The sequence below is a fragment of the Trachemys scripta genome, chromosome 6 (assembly GCF_013100865.1).
Source record: "Trachemys scripta elegans isolate TJP31775 chromosome 6, CAS_Tse_1.0, whole genome shotgun sequence".
Classification (NCBI taxonomy): domain Eukaryota; kingdom Metazoa; phylum Chordata; order Testudines; family Emydidae; genus Trachemys; species Trachemys scripta.
In genome coordinates this window covers 101,072,160-101,091,992 of record NC_048303.1, presented here as the reverse complement: position 1 = coordinate 101,091,992, position 19,833 = coordinate 101,072,160, and the positions used below count along the sequence as shown (strand labels likewise).

Here is a 19,833-nt window from a genome sequence, read left to right as displayed (position 1 = left end):
CAGGCGATTCCCCACTTGGAGCAGTGTCGAGCTGCTGGACCTCATCAGCATTTGGGGAGAGGAGGCTGTCTAGTCCCAGCTGTGTGCCAGCCGTGGGAATTATGATACCTACGGACAGATCTCACAGTTCATGACAGAAAGTGGCCATGACCGGGAGACATTGCAGTGGAGGGTCAAAGTGAAGGAGCTGCGGAACGCCCACCACAAGGCGCAGGAGGCAAACCACCGCTCAGTTGCTGCACCCATGAGCTGCCAGTTCTACAAAGAGCTGGATGCGATACTCGGTGGCGACCCCACCTCCTCTGCGAAGGGCACTATCGATACTTCGGTGGCTTGCGTGCCAATCGAGAGTGGACCGAGCCAGGAGGAGGAAATCTTGGACGAGGATGTGGAGGGGGACTCAGAGGCAGAGGCCTAATTGGAGGTTAGAGATGCAGTCAGCCAGGAGCTCTTTTCTACCCTGGAGGAGGCTAGCCAGTTCCAGCTGTTGGAGCTTGGCGAAGCGCAAACAGGAGAGGGAGGCCCCTGGTAAGTCACTTTGATTATGGTAATTGCTGAAGTGAATTGTTGGAGGCAGGAGGTTTGCAGAAAGCGGGCTTGTGTCGGTATGATGCGTGTACCACCACATGCCCAGTCTGAGCGGCAGAACAGAGTGTTGATTGACTCTTTCACTTCACAAGAATCTGCCACAGATCTCCAGGAAACTCTCATGGAGATGCTGGGCAATCCACTGCCGCAGGTTCTTTGGCAGAGCTGCTTTGTTTCTTACCCTATTAAGAGTAATTTTCCCGCACCACTCTGCCATCACGGTGGGGGAAGAAGGGGATGGATGGACGACCATTGCTGCACACAGGCAAGCTGCATAAAGGCCAGGGCAGAAGCCACAATCTTGGAGAAGACCCTCCTTTGATTCCCTGCTCACCCTCAGCAGCGAGATATCTTCCATAATAAACACAGTCTGTGGAAAATGTGGGGACAGGAATGATTATCAGGCCCACCTACAGTGCTGGCTCACCCCAAGAGCCACGTGCCTAGTGTACAGTAGTGTCCAGGAACACTGATTTCCCCTGTGGTTACTCACCATTTTGGGGGTCTTGTAGCTCAGGTGTGCTTGCCTGGGGTCAGCTAGTTAGTGACAGGTATGTGAATAGTGGCTGTGCTTTAAGTCACTGAATCAACTGTGTGTTGCAAACGATACTTCTTCTGTAAAATGTTGCCTTTTGGCTTCACGGGGGTTACCTTGGGAGCCCAGCCTCCCTTTTTGTTATCATCGGGTGAACAGCTGCGCAGAATTCGAAAGCAGCCATGAAGAATTAAGGAGGACTTTCTGCGTGAGGTTATGATGCACTCTGCGGCCAAATAAAAGGAATTGAAGGAGTGGTAGGACAGAGAGGAGGAGGACTGAAAGGAGAACGTGGCAAACCAGAATGAAGCCACGGAGCGGCTTTTAAAGGTTATGGAATGCCAAACGGACACCTTCCAGGCTATACTAGCCCTGTGCCTGCCCTCCCCGGCAGCTGCTGTTGCAAAACTCTTTCCCATGCTCCTCCCAGACACTGCCAACGCACTCTTATCAACCTCCTAGTTCCAGTCTGTACCCGCGGCATTCCACTCCTCCCCTGTCTCAGTCCAGCCCTGCAGACTCCCAGTACCCACTGCACTCAACACCCGTCCCTCTGCAGTTTAGCCCTGCTGAAGTACAGTATCCGCTGCACTGTATTCCAGAGGAGAAGGTTGGATATGATACCTGGACATACACAAATCTTTAAGCATCCTGGGACCCCACCTCCTCCTGGGACCTTTCCTTCCCACATCCCCCTCGTGCTGATGTGTTTTTTTGTTTGTCTCTCTCCTCTGGTTGTTGTTTTTTAATAAAAGAATTGTGTTGGTTTGAAAGCAATTTTTATTCTATTAATTGAAAGCAAACAGAGCCCTGCAGAGCAACAGGCAATTATCTGAAACCTTCCTATTGCATCATCTGCACTAATCACAATCACCTCCTACCATTACATGCACTGCAATCCTGAGCATTGCAACAAATATTTGTGGCTTTCAGCTTCAAATTGCTGCCTCAAGACATCCCTGATCGTTATGGCCCCGCGCTGCGCCCCTCTAATAACCCTGGTCTCTGGCTGTTCAAATTCAGCCTCCAGTCGCTGAGCCTCTGCGATCTAGTCCCGAGTGAAGCTTTCACCCTTCCCTTCACAAATATTATGGAGCATACAGCACGCGGCCTAAGCATAGGAATATTGTCATTGGCCAGGTCCAGCTTCCCATATAGGCATCGCCAGCGGGCCTTTAAATGGCCAAAACCACACTGTAGTCAGCACCTCTGTGAATGCCACAAGCAATGTTGTATCGTAGTTACTACTCATGGCGAGATCAATATCTCACTCCTCTTGCCTTTCTAGTTTAATGAATAACTCCACTGCCATTTGTGACATGTTAGTCAGAGCAAGTAGCATACTGGTCAACAGTTAGGGATCCATTCCTGCAGCCCAAAGAAGCAGAGTACTCAATACACAAATCATTGAAAGATGACGCCAAATGCGGACGGAAGCACTGGGATGCTGGGGTGCAAAGCAATGCATCACAGGGCTTTGGGACAGGACCCAGGATGTTCCGCAACCTGCTTCGCCTTCCCACAACTCTTAGCGGCAGAAGAAGAAGAGGTGCTCTGTGGGATAGCTGCCCAGAGTGCACCGCTCCGAATACCACTGCAAGTGCCGCAAGTGTGAACACATTATTGTGCAGGCAGCTGACCGTGTGAACACAACAGCGGTTTCCCTTCTCTGAGCAGTGCTGGCGCTATAACTCTGCCAGTGTAGACATATGCTTAGTGATTGGTATTATACGGTTGCATCTCAGCTGAGTGGTTGATTTCAGAGTCAGTTTCTGTTTCTGGAGAGGAATTGTTGTCATGGAATCTTGTCTGGTGTAATTTTATTTACGTGCTGTACATGTTTTTATTTACTCTATATATGTGAGGTCTTACTCTTAAACCAAGAAAGGAGTTGCCAGTTTGTTTGGGTCCAGATCATTCACCTAGATAAGGTAGCAGGAACAGCTGTCTGTCTTTTAGTTACTATGCCTCCAGATCTCCATCCATCCTCCCAGCTGTCACAGAATCTTCTCCTGGCTAAGTTATCAGTCTCCAAACAGAACCAGAAGAACAGCATCAGATTTGCTCCCTGCTCCCTCACTTTCTGCTGCTGACCTGTTAGAGCAGGGATTCTCAAATTTCATTGCACCACAACCCCCTTCTGACAACAAAAATTACTACACAACCCCAGGAGTGGGGATCGAATCCTGAGCCCGTCTGAGACCCATTGCCCTGGGCAGGGGCAAAGCCAAAGCCCGAGCTTCATCACCCTGGATGGGTAGGAGGCAAAGGCCAAGGGCTTCAGCCCCTGGCAGGGGGCCTGTAATCTGAGCCCTCGGGCTTCAGCTTCAGCCCTGTTTGGTGGAGCTCAGGCTTCAGACCCGGGCCCCCAGCAAGTCTAAGCCAGCCCTGGGGACCCCATTAAAATGGGTTTGCAACCCACTTTGGGGTCCTGATACACAGTTTGAGAACTGCTGTGTTAGAATAACAAAAACAGTCAGTAACTAAATGGAACACAGATCACACACTTGAACACTGGATGCAGCTAGAGTTCCTCCGGTTTGAACATTCTCCTGGTTTCTCAGAGATTGCTGACTTTTAAAACATGGAACACAGAATCAATAGAATCATTCAAAATCTTGGAAATTTTCAAGGATCCTCACAGTGTGTAGAATTTCTGTATATGAATGTTTAACAGGCAGCAATCTGCCAGAGAGAGGACTTGCAGGAGCCTCTTATTATGTTCTCTAAGGAATGAAGAAAAGACTGGTGATCTTCATGATTCTAGTGGAGTCACCCTCTCTGTAAATACTGCTATATCATCCCTGCCAGAGATTATTTGTTCCTCTGACTCCTAACAATATTTCTGAAGAACGAATGTTTTTTCTTTGGAATATATAAGATTGCATCTGTTGCCTAGTAGCCTCTCAAAATACAAAAGGGAGAAGAGCCCTGACGCCCACAACAAGGTCTCTTCACCTTTCTCTCTCTTATTTCAAATGAACACTGTATTGTACTGTCAATGTATTTTTCAGGAACAAAACATAAACATTTCCAGGAAAGGATACTTAATATTTTTTCCCCTCAAATGCTGTTGCCTTTCTCCGTGGTATGAGAAACCCTTTTATTTAAATGGGAAAGCCCATGAACTAATCCTTCAGTCCATCACCCATCTCTTTGTGAACACATACATGGAAAGCAAGACTGAAATGCCAAGTGTGTTCTGTTCCTAAAATTCAATAGTACTTTGGTAACATAAATATTTTAAATATTCCGCTAATATTGCTCACCAAAATAGATCTACAAATTAACTGTACTGGATAATGGGCTAGCCAAAAGAATGCTTATACACTGTAGAAAGTGTCTGAGTCTGAAATTCATGCTCAGTCTTTAATTAGATGAATATGCTGAAATTGACGCAACCTACCTGGAATGCAGTTAGAAAAACTTTGACAATGAGTAGAGTCCATATTCTCAAAGTGCTACAACTATTGGATTTGGATTAGGGCTGTCAATTAATCACAGTTAATTCACACGATTAACTCAAAAAAATTAATTGCGATTAAAAAAAAATAATCCTGATTAATCACACTGTTAAAGAATACCAATTGAAATTTATTCAATATTTTTGGATGTTTTTCTACATTTTCAAATATATCGATTTCAATTACAACACAGAATACAAAGTATACAGTGCTTACTTCATATTATTTTTTATTACAAATATTTGCACTGTAAAAATGATAAAGAAAAGAAACAGTATTTTTCAATTCACCTCATACAAGTGCAATAGGGCAATCTCTTTATCATGAAAGTGCAACTTACAAATGTAGATTTTTTTTGTTACATAACTGCACTCAAACAAAACAAATTAAAACTTTAGAGCCTTCAAGTCCACTCAGTCCTGCTTCTTGTTCTGCCAATCGTTTAAGCAAAACAAGTTTGTTTACATTTGGGGGAGATAATGCAGCACACTTCTTAATTACAATGTCACCAGAAAGTGAGAACAGGTGTTCGCATGGCATTGTTGTAACAGATTAATTTTTTTAATAGCCTGACAGCCCTAATTTGGATCATTCCTGTTAGATATAGAGGTAAAACGTCATTCCATTTGGTTCAACTTTAAATTATCAGTTTAAAATCTATTTTATAACAAACTGTCAGTATCTTCACATCTCTGAATCTCTGTTGACAGGAATGATGCAGAAACTAAATCTTTTTTGGCTTGCACATTTAAAGATATAAGAATTTGGGTTTTCCACACACTTTCCCCCTTTTTCCCCCATTTTAAGTTTTCATCTTTCCCTTTCTCCAGACTCATTTCCCCCCTTCTCATTTTTCTTTCACGTCTTTGAAGAGACTATTGATATCAAATACATTATTCAATATAACATTAAACTTTCTCCAAATTCTAGAATCGTTGCCTTGGATTTTATAATAAAAAGTATTCTTCATGATAAAGTAAGAATTTTCACCAGGAAAAACAAATTTTAAAAGCCCACTTGTTAAGGAACATTTATCCTTTAAGAAAAATTAAAGTATTTTCAACCTGTGATATACAAACGGACTTAGCTTTGGTGATGGTCAATCTCTCTTGATATCACTTAACCCAGGGGTAGGCCACCCATGGCATGCGTGCCGAAGGTGACACATGAGCTGATTTTCAGTGGCACTCATACTGCCCGGGTCCTGGCCCCCGGTCCGGGGGGGCTCTGCATTTTAATGTAATTTTAAATGAAGCTTCTTAAACATTTTAAAAACCTTATTTACTTTACATACAAAAATAGTTTAGTTATATATTATAGACTTCTAGAAAGAGACCTTCTAAAAATGTTAAAATATATTATTGGCGTGCAAAACCTTAAATTAGAGTGAATAAATGAAGACTCGGCACACCCGCTTCTGAAAGGTTGCTGACCCTGACTTAACCATTAGACAAGCCAGCCACAAAATGATTCCTGGAATGCATAAATGCAATTAAACAGTATGTTATGCTTTTAATATTCAAATACTTCTCCTGTCAGTGGAACTACATAAGAATCTTCAAAGATATCCTGAAATGGTGGCAATCGGACATGTAAGAAAATGTAGTAGGCCTGATTCTTGGGAAAAATGGAAATGGAGATGTCCCTTGTTTTTGAGACACCTATTCTGGTGCAGTTTGAAGCTGCAAGTGATCAGCCCTAACATAATACCACTGGTGAAGGAATTCGTGTCAGTGGAGGATTGGATGGAGCTCTGCTATTTTCAGAACCCTTTGGGCAGCAGTGAAACTTTGGGACAGTTGTGAGCAACAGCAGAGGCAGGCGGGCACTGACGCTATTTACTGGAGTAGGGTACACAAGAATACAGGCTGGGAAAATTAAGAGTGATAGAAGTACCCCAGTTGCAGGAGCCAGAAAGCTCAGTGCAGTAGTGTAGAGCCAAGAGGTTGATGAGGCGTAAAGTAGCAGAGAACCCTCACACGGCTAGCAGCCAGGAAGTGCACAGATACACACAAAATTGGGTGAGGGAGACTTCAAATTGGGAGAAGAAAGGAATGACCAAAAATATTTGGGAGGAGGTTGAGAACACGATGCGGGGAAAGGGAAAGAGAGAGAGAAGTCTACATAAAGCAAAGAATGATAGAAAGAAAAGAGGAAGCAGACACTGAAGACAATTAAGAAAAAGATACACCATGTTCTATTATGGAGGGGCGGGGGAAAGAAGTAGAAGTGGAGTAAAGACTAGAAAGGAAGGAAGATATAACAAACAAAAAGGGATGAAGTAAAGAGTGGTTGAATCGTATTCAACAAATGTATTATTTGATTAATTTTACTGGTATTCATCAAATACTTCTTAATTGGTATTTTTCTCTGGTATCCATGCAGCTCTTTGGCTGGTCAAATACTAATAATCAGGAAAGAAATTACTAAATTAATGCTGATGGAATTATTAGATTAATACAAATGGAATTAATCAAATGTGGGAAATGAATACATTCGTTATTTGATTCAGCACTAGTAGTAGGGTAACCAGATAGAAGTGTAAAAAATCAGGACGGGGGTGGGGGGCAATAGGAGCTCATATTAAAAAAAAAAAAATAGCTCCAAATATTGGGACTGTCCCTATAAAATTGGGTTATCTTGTCACCCTAACTAGTAGTAAGTTACTTAATATGTGATATGTTATTTTTTAAATTGCAAATGTGTTACAATTAAATACAGTATGAAATAAACAGTATGTAAGTAATTTATTTCGTTAGTGGTTAATCATGGCATTATCCCTAGTTCAGAGTAAGGAGCAGAACATTGTTGCATTGCTCTAGGAGAAGTCTGAACAGGAGGTTGTGACTCCATGAGCCTCCCTGAGTCACAATCTCCGTCCTGGTTCCACTGCTGCTCCATGGAGGAGTAATCTGTGCTGGGTATAGAGCAGGTGGAGCATATGTTCTTTGGCATGCTGGCACATCTACACTTACCAGCATGTTGGGCAATTTCTGCTTCTCCTGCCCACCTGTGTGAGGTGGTGGTCGGGGGAATATAATGGCTTTAAAGAACCCACTTCTACTCCTGTACTGCTCCCCAGGATGTCACAATTTGGCCCTGGAATTGCTGGGGATTTGGCTTTCGGTTGTATGGTGACAGATATTTTTCACTTTGTTTGGTAGGTTTAGTTTTCAGGCTAGTAGGTTTTGCGTAAATTTCAAGCCCCTAAGTATGGTACCATTATCAATTTTATGTTTATGTTTAGGTTTGAACGCTCAGCATAAATGTTCTGTTTCTTTCATGTCTGTGACATGAGCTGTGATTCAGTGTTAAATGTTTAAAGGCACATTGTAAGGTTAAAAATCATATTTTAAAAATATTCCTTACCCATGCTACCAGTAATAGCCTTAGATAATTAAAAACAATCTAATTTATTTTTCACCTGTTGGTACTCATTGCTTACCTTATACATTTATTACAGTTTCAACAATGAAAATAAACAAGCCAGTTTTACTTTAGTTTCCAGTCAGTTTCATTGTCTGGCTCTTAAGCACTACTACAGTATTGTCAGGTCTGCAGGAAAAGGTTTAAATCCAAACAAAATTTCACCTTAATTAAAAAACAGACAAAACCAGTGAAAATATTTCTTTTAACATTAGGTTTTATATTTTTTTATATATACAATGTTAACTTTTTAGAGATGGTTTCTATCATAAATTAGGTTTCTGAATGAAAATGGGAAGGATTAGCCTTCAGTTATGATCTAGTAGGCTGTAAAATAAATATTTTAAGAGACTAAAAAGTGCAAAATTTTTCAGGGAACCGTGGGTTTCTTTTAATAGCTTTAAGGTTTTATTATATACAGTATACAAAGTATTGTCTTTGCACAACAGTGTCTTAATTGCTTTGAGCTGCAAATTCCATTGGACTTACTACTTTCACAATATGACTGATTTGTACCATAGTATTTTCTAGTTCTCTCAATTAATAGTTTTCTCATTTTCATGAATTGTGGAGAAGAGACAATTTCACTTCTTGGTTAGATTTCAGATATACTAAAAATGCAAGTGCAAAAGTAGTCCATTTTATTCTTAATTCCTAACCAAAAATATCAATTCTGCAAACCATTTCATCTTCTGAGACTAGACCAAATCATTTCTGTTTGATTCTGTGTTTCGTGGGCTCTTGTGTCCAGTAGCAACAAGATATTCAGTTCCCAATTCCCTGCCCTCCCTTTCCCTTACTTTAATATGTTATACAGTGCTACAATTCGTGGTATGATTTAAATACTGATACAGTAACAAGAATGAGGTAAAACCACATACGATTGAAAGATACTTGAAAAAAATTAAGTCTTTAATAATGAAAGCAAATGCATAGTCTATTACAGACTTTGACTGTCTTTTTAATGAATTTTCATTTTTGTTAAACAGAGGGCATCAGGACAACAACAGGAGATTAACAACCTGGTACAGAGAAAAATTGCTGTAGATGAGGAAAATGCTCTCTTGAAGAATGAATTCAGTAATTTGCAGCAGAAATTTAAAGATAAAAGTCAAGAACTTAAGGTATATTGACTTGTACATAGTTGTATAGGACCATAGCTTTGAAGTACTTCTTTAAGTAATGTCAGTCTTTGTGGCACAGAAAGTGACAAGCTTGGAGGAAAAATTGCCTTAGGCCTTGCTATACCTTACAGTTTTCTCACAGACCAACTCTGAGAAAGATGCTTTAAAGCTAAGAATCCAAGCTTTATAACTTTCAGATAAATAGTTAATGATGGAAATGGAGCAAAGAAAGTAGGAGTGTGAAGATGTGGCTTCTTGTAATTAGATTCTGATGGGACTGGCATTATTAATTGATAAAGCCGAGGTCTGGGAGGATATGTCTGTGTGGGTCTCAAAAATAGCTGGGGACAGCATCAAAGGCAGCTTGATCAATTAATGGGCTCTTTGCAAATGTGTACTCATCAAAGCTGTCATCCAGCTAAAAAATATGACCCTTCCACCTGCATGAAGGAGGCCAATAAAAGTACACAGGTGACCTTGGCCATCAAATATAGAAGAAGCTGCTGTGAGGGTAAAACTGCACAGTTTATATTTGCTGATTAGTTCTCACTTTTTTTTGTTTATCGGCCCTTGTGGTACTGTTCTACAGGACACTAAGGAGTGTGCACAGAAGAAAGAAGAGCAAAACAGACTGGTTATAAAAAATCTGGAGGAGGAAAATGAGGGATTAAATACACGCTGCGCTGACCTGCTAAATGACCTGGAGAAACTGAGGAAGCAGGAGGCACAATGGAGAATAGAAAAATCTGGTATTGATGCCAAAATAAAGGTATGAGATGGAATGGACTACTGGATATTATTTCAGAACTAACTTCTCCCAGGCACTTGCACTACATGTTATTTTCTTTAAATAACAAGTTATATATTCAAATCTACCAGTGGGGACTGACATTCATTTACATTCCTTCACTTAAGACCCACAGCTTTTTAAAAATTGATGTTACCAAGCAGGAAACTGACTTCAAATAATCATCCTAAAATGTAATCATTAAAAGATAAGATATTGGAGTCTGAGATAAAAGATAATTCTTTAAAAACAGCTTTTAAAATCTTCTCATTCAAGATTTTTTTCTCAATTACAATTTAATTTAATATCATTTGATTGTAGTGGACTTGATATTTGTTATTTTGTAAGATGGTTTTAAGAACTTTTCAACTATAGTTTTGAATAAATTGCATCTTAGCCTCCAGAGGGCTCCACTCTTCGTGAAAGGTTTTTTCACTGCATATCATATTTAAAAAGTTATATTCACTGTTTGATAAATGTGTTGATGTTTTTTCATTTCATTTGGATGCTTCCTACAGAATGTCACACTGTGCTGAAATGTGTATTACTTCCAATTTTTAATTCCCTATCAGTCTTTCTCACGAAAACTGGCATGTCTTCTTAAAATATTTCTAAGTAATAAGTCACAAATGCTAGTATCAAATCATTTGTTAATCTTTGTATGTGTATTTATATAAAGTTTATGTATTTTTGTATTATTTAGTCTAAGGTGCATTGAATACATGTATTTTTTTTTATAAAATGCATCATCTGCTGGTATATTGTATGTCATAAACAGCACAACTTTGGCTTGCACAGAAATGGTGTTTAATCTTTTTCATGGCAATTTAGTGGTAATGCAGCGTACAACAATGTAGGGTCCTTTGATCCCAGGGTGAGAGGGACATGAAGTACAGCAGAGGCAATCCACTGAACCCTGTGCTCTTTACTTACACCCATGGCTGTTTTAGGCATGGTACTGAAAAGCTTTAAGAGCATTTTATCCCTCATAAAACAGAAGATTAGTGACTATAATCCAAGGCCCATGGTTGTCTGGAAGGTTTGTATCCATTCCCAGGACTCTATGAAGGACTTGGAGATCCTCAAAGGGGAAACTTCGCTGATAACTGTATGCATTAGAATGATTTAATTAATTTTCAGGTTGTCAGCTATGTTGTTGCAGCATCTCTGATAAATTGTTGCAAATAATTTAACTCCCCATAATTTCACATTACACCAATGAAAAGAGTAAATTCAACATCCTTTGGGTTGATTTTATGGCAGGTAACGTATACTATAAAGAAAAGGAGGTTTGTTATAATGGTGTGAGCACAGGAGTAGGGGCAATCAACCCCAGCTCGAGCACTGACTCCCTCTGTAATGTTGGTATAGTCACTTTACCACTCTGCTTCAATTTTCCTCATCTGTAAGGTGGGTATAGTAATTCTTATCTCACAAGACTATTGTGAGGATTATTAGTTTAAGTTTCTAAAGGGCTTTTAAGAGGAAAAATGTTGTATATGCACCAAGTAGTGATAGCGTGCTTTACTTCAGAAAAAACAGCTATATTTAAACTTTATTATGTACACATGGATTTAAGAAACTTTGTTTTACTGAAACAGTTACCTTATTCATGATTGTATTACTTATGCATAAATTAGCTATAAATATTTGCTTGACATTTTAATGGGTTCCAGTTTGAATTAATTTCTCCCTCTGTTCTGTTCTTTCTCCCATTTCCATTACCAGACATTTTCAAGAATATGTATTGGATGCCAGGATTGTTTTTAACAGGGTACTAATAAATAGGATGGGAAATAATATGAGGACACATATGAGATTATCAACTTGTACTGTATTGGTCTGAAAATGATCAGTTCTCCCAGTGTAACATGTCTCTTAAATGCTTTTAATAACAGTGTTTTTAAAATGGGAAAATAAGTAACAGGATTTTTTGTTGGCAGTGTGTTGATCTTAAGTGATTGTAAAAATGGCAACATAGGGGTCCATATTCATTGTCTCTGAATGATTTCCATATAAGACTGTGTTTAGAAGTGAAATGTTATTTTTTCTAAACATTGGCTATGCTACTGAATCTGGTATCTGGGAGTCAAGCTGTGATCTCTTTGGCTTGTGCATTAGCACTGGTAAAAAAGATCGTTGTTAATAATTTTGTTAACAAGGGATCCAGAAACAGTCCAGCTCGCTCCTCATGAATCCACTTGAACAGCACCCAGAGGGAGAGTAAGATTAAAACTAATAAATGTAAAACATCCTAAAACCTTACTTTTAAAATCTCTTTTGAAGGATAGAAGTGACTACTATTTCTCCTATTTAGGTAGGTGGGTCTCTTCCCTTTCAACGGGATAAAGCACCAGTTTCTAGCCCTGGAGGGCTTGAGATATCAGGCTTCAAGCAGTGACATTTGTATGTATGTAAAAAAACTCACTTCACCCACGCCAATCTGGTGGTGAGGGAAAAATTCTTTCCCAGACCGCCTAAAAAGGAGCAGCTAGCGTAATGCGCACAGCAGGTCCTGACCAAACTGCCACCTCAAGGGGAAGGAGGGTGAGTGCTGCTTCACCTGCACTGGTGAAAAGGGGCTTCTCCCTCCCAGGCTTGCCTCTTTTCAACTCCTCAGCCCTTCCAGTCCCAGAGGATGAGTCAATGTCGTCATGCTGACCCAGTCCCCCTTTTGCAGCAGCTTCTGAGCCTCTTTCCCCCCCAACCCGAAAAGTACTGTACCCTCTCCCTCGGCAAGCTGGATAAGTCCCCCCACCTACTTAAAGGCATGGTGTGGTCAATTCTGAAAGTAAAATTTCACATTTACTAGGAGAAGCAAGAAACAATACTGGGATAGGTTGTTTTTTTTAATTATTATTATTATTATTATTTTATGTTAGCTGTTTGAAGCTGTGTAGACATTTGGAATATTTCAATAAGTCCCAGTGAAATAGATTAGTGGGCAGAAGGCAAGTGATGTGGTCAAAAGTGAGTGATATATACAAGGTGGATTGATTTAAATCAAAGCAATTTTAATCACTGATTTTAATCATGATTTAAATCAGCAAGATTAAAATTGATGATTTAAAATCAAAGTTTTCATCTTGTTTTGTATTTGTACTTCAGTTATTTTCTATTTGTTTGGTAACCATTAATACGTTGATTTACAACTAAATATAGCCTTTACACTAAATGGTGCTTCCTTTTTGCTAACCAGGAGGATATACTAACTATAAACATTTATTTAAGCTATTTATATAGATTAACTTGCATTTATTCGGATTCTTAATTTTTTTAACAATTCTACATTGTTTTAGAAAATGGTGAATGATTCATTTCTTATTTACTAGATGATTAATTTTTTATTGACTATTTGTATCAAGCTGTATTTGGATGGAAATTCAAATTCAATTAAAAATGTGCAAAAACAGCATTTAATTTTTTAAATTAAATAAAACTGTCTTAAATGTGCTGGAAATATAAGGAATAAAAAGTGTATCAAAGCATGTTTTGCATTTAAAAGTATTATCTGTAGTTAGTGATTTGAATTGATTATTTTTGGTCTTTCTAGATTTTAGATATCTTTCTAGCAGATCTCGTCCTCTTGCACCTAGCTTTTATTCCTGCATTGGGAGAGGAAAACAAATTTTCCTGGCTCTCCCTCCCCCCGCCCCAACTCCCAACTGGTTTCTTAAATTTGAATGAACTAATGACATTTGAATGAACTGAAGTAGTTGAATAAACTGAAGTGAACAAAATATTCTCTGCACCTGCAGAAGAGGCTACTGCTGTCAAAAGCTGGTTTGGCATTCAACGAAATCTGGTTCTAAGCGATTAGCCAATGACTTCCACTAGTTCAGTGGTTTGACTTTCTTTAAATTTGGTAGCACATATGTTTACTATTAATATTTTTTATTTAATTTAAATGATTTTAATATATTATAAGTTTAGACCTTAAGATAGGTTGTCAATTTCAAATTTGATTTTAAATAGGTATATTCTTTAAAAAAACAAATCTGCATTTAATTTAAACAGAAAAAGTGATATAAATAAAAAATCTGATTTAATTTTTTTAAATAATCAATGTTTATCCACCCTGTTTTTTATCAACCACATTTATCATATACCTTTCCAGTTTATCACATATGCCTTTATAAATCTTGTTTGTGTACAGCATAGACCTAATTCTCACTTGTGCTAAGGCCTTTTACACTGCTCTGGTAGCATAAAGAGGTGTTGAAGTGGGCAGAAACAGCATCCTGATGAGAATTCTCCTGTGCAGGGGACGTCCCTGGCTAGAATAGAACTGGTGTAAAGACGCTATATAGACTCTGCTCTCAGCCTCCAGGTGGATCAGGAGCATGGCCCTGCAATATGGGTGTTTTCTGTTTCCCAGAGCCCATTGTGGGCCATTGGAAGCCAAGCAAAAGTTAACGTACTCCTGAGGACTGTATAACTTACGTTGGGAACGGGGCAGGTTCCTGCACAGTCCCAGAATATGAGGAATGCAAAAGTGACTTAAAGTCACCTTTGTTCCCCTTCTCACCTCCATCTCGGTCCCAAGTCCAAACATGGAATAAATTAGAATCTGACCCTATGCATGGCTGTGCATCGTCTCTGATTTACCTCTTGAGAGTGTAGGGCTACCACTTTTCCTGCTGGTAGCTTCAGTCCCATTGTGAACAATGAGGTACTGGACATCTTTGTTGAGAACGTTCTGTAGCTTCATATCTCCATTGAGATAATGGGAAATGGTAGGTATTTTGACAGAAGCCAATTCTCCATGAGTTTTTCTCAACTCTGTAGAACACAGCAAGGAAAAAAGTATGAAAAAAAAATTAAATGCCTTTAAAAATCAGTTTCCTTTAATCCAGGACTGCAAACACTAAAATACTTTATGCAAAAACCATAACATTATAATTAATGTCACTACAGGACACAGCTATGGTGGTTTGGGTGCTTTAGACACACATTTCCATACTTTACCATGTTTGGATTTCATTTAAATTTCGTGGGTTTTGCTTGGTTTTGGAATAATTAGGATCTTGCAGTAATGGTTTTACCCTGTTCATAAGTTCTCTTATCCATTACTCCATTGTAACATTTTGTCAGAGAGAGAGAGTGTATATATGTAGAGAATAATTATATGTTCTCTGTAGTTTTTAACTCTTACTGGCTGCCGTTCTTTTTAATATATTGAAAAAATTAATTCTTTACAGAATTTGGAAACTGATTTAACAGAGGCAAGAAAACAAATGGAAGACTTGAACACTAAATGCAGTGACTTGTCATCACAAGTGGTTGTTAAACAGACTGAATTAACACAAAAGGATTGTGATGTGGCCAGAGTTAGGCAAGTATTTCACATCTCCATTTGCTAAATAAGCTAATAGCTTGCAATTTTTAAATTAAAATATTTTATGATTAGGAAGAAATATCTTATCACAGCTACTTTTGCAAAACAATGTATTGTAATACCAGCCTACTTTGTAAGGTACACAAGTTATCTGGAAATTTTTGGATGGTTAGTCTTGGAATCTACTATTTATGCAAACTATTTTTGTGCCTTTTGTGGTGATCAGTTTTTTAAAGAAGGGGTGGACATTATTAAAAATTACACTTCTGTAATTAGCATTGGGTCAGAGAGTTGTCAATCTCCACTGAAAGTTGCAAAATACCAATATGATTAGTAACATAAGCAATTAATTTGAGAGGCTAAATGCCCTAAACCTACAAAAGTTTCAACCCTAACTTTAACTTTTTAATTAGAATCAAGTCTGACAGGTCAACAGGAGTCTATACAAGCCTATGCTAAAGGTTTAAAATGCTGTGATTTAAGCTTTATCTGAGGTCTCACACATCTTTTTATTAGGCTGAATCTGGAGGATTAGTGCTGCATATTTGAGATGTGTAGAAGAAATGAAAGATAGGCTGAATTATATGAAATGACTAGGTTATTAAAATAATCAAAATGACAGCAATGGCAGAAGACATCCAACAGGTTTAAGTGAATTGATGAGAAGTAGTCCATTCTTCTCTTATTTACATAGCTCCATAGGAGGACAGTGCTGTCTGGTAGAAGGGCTGTATTAGACAAATAGTATCCCTTGCCTAAAAGGGCTTACATTCCAGGAGCACTATTTGGAATGGTGCAAATAAAACAGATCAATACAATATATAGATAGCAGTCATTGCAGTTAGAATGCTGATTCTTCATAATTTTCAACCACTAATAATTTCACCATAGGGAATAAGTCTTTTGTCTTTAAAGAAAAATGAGAAACGTGATCTTTGTAACTTTTATGTAACTTAATTTGTCTTCCTGGGATTGTTCTAGGACAGGGATGGGCACACTATGGCCCGTGGGCCGCATCCGGCCCATCAGACTATTTAATCTGGCCCTTGAGCTCCCGTCGGGGAGCGGGGTCAGGGAATGGGCTTGCCTTGCCCTGCTCCGCTCATGCAGTGGCTCCACACAGCTCCCAGAAGAAGGGGCAGCCTGGGGGCTCCGCACATTGCACCCGCCCCAAGAGCCGGCTCTGCAGCTCCCATTGGTTGGGAGCTGGGGCAGTGCGCAGAGCCGCCTGGCTGCGCCTCCGCGCGTCAGCCAGAGGGGAACATGCCGCTGCTTCCGGGAGCTGCTGGAGATAAGTGCTGCCCGGACCCTTCAGCCATGATTCTCCCTCCCTGCACCCCAACCCCCTGTCCAAGTCCTGATCCCCCTCCTGCCCTCCGAACCTCTCCATCCCAGCCTGGAGCACCCTCGTGGACTTTAAACCCCTCATCCCCAGCCTGACCCCAGAGCCTGCACCCCCAGCCACAGCCCTCACAGCCCCAACCCCCTGCCCCAGCGCTGATCCCCCTCCTGCCCTCCAAACCCTTCAGTCCCAGCCCAGAGCACCATTCTGCATCCCAAACCCCTCACCCCTGGCCCCAGCCCAGGACTCTCACTTCCAGTCAGAGCTCTCACCTCTTCCCTCATCCCAAAACCCTGCCCCCCCCCCGAGCCCTGCCCCCCCCCCCCCCCCGCACCCTGAACTCATCATTTCTGGCCGCAACATAGAGCCCACACCCCAAGCTGGAGCCCTCACCCTCTCCTGTACCCTAACCCCCAATTTTGTGAGCATTCATGGCCTGCCATACTATTTCCATACCAAGATGTGGTCCTCAGGCCAAAATATTTGCCCACCCCAATCTAGGATCTCTATTGAAAAAGATGTCCCTAGTTATTTTCATGTTTAAAAGTCATAAATTCAGGATCTCAGTTGTTAACAAAAATACAAGAATGGTATGTAAACAAGAAAGATTTTAATAGCCTGATTTATGGAAAGACAAGCTGATGGAATTTGTAAACTTTATCAAAAGGCTGACAGACTTGAATACATTGTTGTACTAAAACTATGCTTCTCTGTGGCCCAAGATATCTATGGTGTGATGGTACAGGGATCGGAAAGGATACTTTCAAAGCAGGTAATCAAAGCTGACAAAGTTATTACACATTGTCTGCGGGAATAGCACGTTACAAACTGAGTTGGCCGAGCCAACATTTTACATTTTTACAATTTCCACTACAAGTCAGCGCTTGCTAAACATAGACATTTACTCATTTTGCAAGCTTTGCTAGGCCCACAGCTATAGTTGGAGCATCAAAGCATCACAGGTAAACTCTTATGAAACTTTGAATTTAAAAAAAGTAACTTTGCCACTCTGAAAAAGGTCATTTCACTTCAGTGAATGTTGAAAATAGACATCAGTATTTTAAGAAAAAAGTATATAAAGAAATTCTAAGCTGTGTTTACATGTATTTTCAAGTATTTTGTTTGTTCGTATGGAAAGGCAGAAATAAGGTCTCCCAAACAACCTTAACTATGATACTGTCATTCCAAATTTATGAAACAAAATTGCACCCACTACTTTCACAATATGAGTCATATTCCCCCACTTTCATATCTCTTTATCTCTAGGGATTTAAATAGACCCAATTGCCATAGGATCTAGGTGCTGAATCCTCACATTACCATATCCCATCAGAATATAGTCAGTTGACCACAATATTTACACAATATTTTCTTATACATATGCTCCCCATCATTTATATTATTATTCTTAGTCATCTTTCTAGGTACATTATAAAATATGTTTTCCTTTTATGAGTAGTTTTCTGAAATGTTATAATTTTCCAAGATTTGTTTGTAGAAGGGCATTATTTGTTCTGTTCAGGGGTCACATTTCATGTTCCATATAGAAATTCTTTAAGGATTTTTACTGCTGCATCTCATGATTCTGGGGGGTAATTCCCAGTTTAGACAGTTAAGACTTCTGTCTCAAATTAAGGCAGTTTAAGCATTTTGGTTTTTGCTCTGCTTCATTATGAAGTGTTCAGTAAAAATTATTGAACTTAAAGGAGGACCGGTTGGACATGAGAGGCGTATGTATATACATCAATTCACAATTAAGTCTCTTCCTTTTCTTTGCCTTGTCATGGAAAAGAGCTACACACTTGTGCTTGGCCTTTCTACTGTGGCATATGCACAAGTTCCAAATTTTTAGTATTACTTTAATGTTGCTTATTTTTATTCCTTATTTTTGTTTTTAAAGTAATAGCTCATGTTCTCTCATTTTGTTTACATACTATCTTTTCTACTAGGTCTTTTTTTTAGTGTAGTAAATGAACATGATATTGAAAAACTTTATCTATTTTTAAACTTAATTAAAAGATCTACAGAGCATAGGAAGAAATAAAATATATGCCATAATCAGGTACAGAAAACATATTATCAGTCGGTTTGATAAAGAACTTTTAAATATATCAAACCTCCCACCACCAAAAAACCTTTCCATCGGGTATAGCCAATTCTTGCCTGTAGCATCTTTGCAGAGCTGGCATAACATATAGGGGGATATAATGGCAGGGAAAACTGTAACTGTTTATCGAGAGCTGCAGAGGAAAATAAAACCTAAGTAAAGAAAACAAATAGCTGAGTTCTAGTTTAAGCTAAAACCCAACAATAGAAATAAGAGGATGGAGTTTACTCTAGGAGAAGATCTAATGACAGAATCTGACCAGGCTTGACACAAGCTATGCCTGCTTGCTTTCCACACCAGGAAGCTGTTAGACTAGAAGCGTCATCTTGTCTCTGTGCTGGCTTTCATGACTGTTGCTACTGTGGTCCAGAACCAGATGATAATCTTTACAACCTGAATAGAACAGTGTAGAATAAAGTACTCAGTGCCTATTTAGTCAGAAAATGTTTGTGGTAACACAATTAAATACAATAACACAGAGTCCTCCATTATCACTATGCATATAACTAAACACCATTAATAGGGAAGTCGAGATGGAATAATCTCTTTTTAAAAACTTGCCTGTGTTCTATGTCAGAAGAAAAAAAAGAACCATTGATGGTTTAAAAAAATAAAATAAATATGTTCTAGTCACTCAAGGCCTCAGTGCCTTATTCTTCTGAAACAATGTTCATTTTTTACTGTCACTAAAAATGGAAAATTCCTCTATAGGCAGGAAATAAAATCTCCCCTCTTCCCCAAAATCCATTTTAGGATTTTCTGGGCTTAAAAGGACACACTTATTCCCTTAGTTGCAAATCTCTTTTTCTTAGACACCAAAACAGAAGCACTGTCTAATCAAAAAGAAGAACAGGAGTACTTGTGGCACCTTAGAGACTAACAAATTTATTAGAGCATAAGCCTTCGTGGACTACAGCCCACTTCTTCGGATGCATCCGAAGAAGTGGGCTGTAGTCCACGAAGGCTTATGCTCTAATAAATTTGTTAGTCTCTAAGGTGCCACAAGTACTCCTGTTCTTCTTTTTGATTAGACAGTGCTTCTGTTTTGGTGTCTAAGAAAAAGAGATTTGCAACTAAGGGAATAAGTGTGTCCTTTTAAGCCCAGAAAATCCTAAAATGGAT

At 39.3% G+C, this 19,833-nt stretch overlaps 1 protein-coding gene across 4 annotated transcripts in view; it reads left to right on the top strand.

The window, feature by feature from the left end:
• Positions 1-19,833, top strand: part of CNTLN (centlein) — a 286,401-nt gene that overhangs the window by 69,809 nt on the left and 196,759 nt on the right. For all 4 annotated transcript variants that reach the window (XM_034773873.1, XM_034773872.1, XM_034773875.1 and 1 more), the window contains 3 exons: positions 9,003-9,137; positions 9,727-9,906; positions 15,126-15,259. In XM_034773873.1, the coding sequence (XP_034629764.1) occupies positions 9,003-9,137; positions 9,727-9,906; positions 15,126-15,259 (449 nt within the window). The remainder of the gene's footprint in view (positions 1-9,002; positions 9,138-9,726; positions 9,907-15,125; positions 15,260-19,833) is intronic.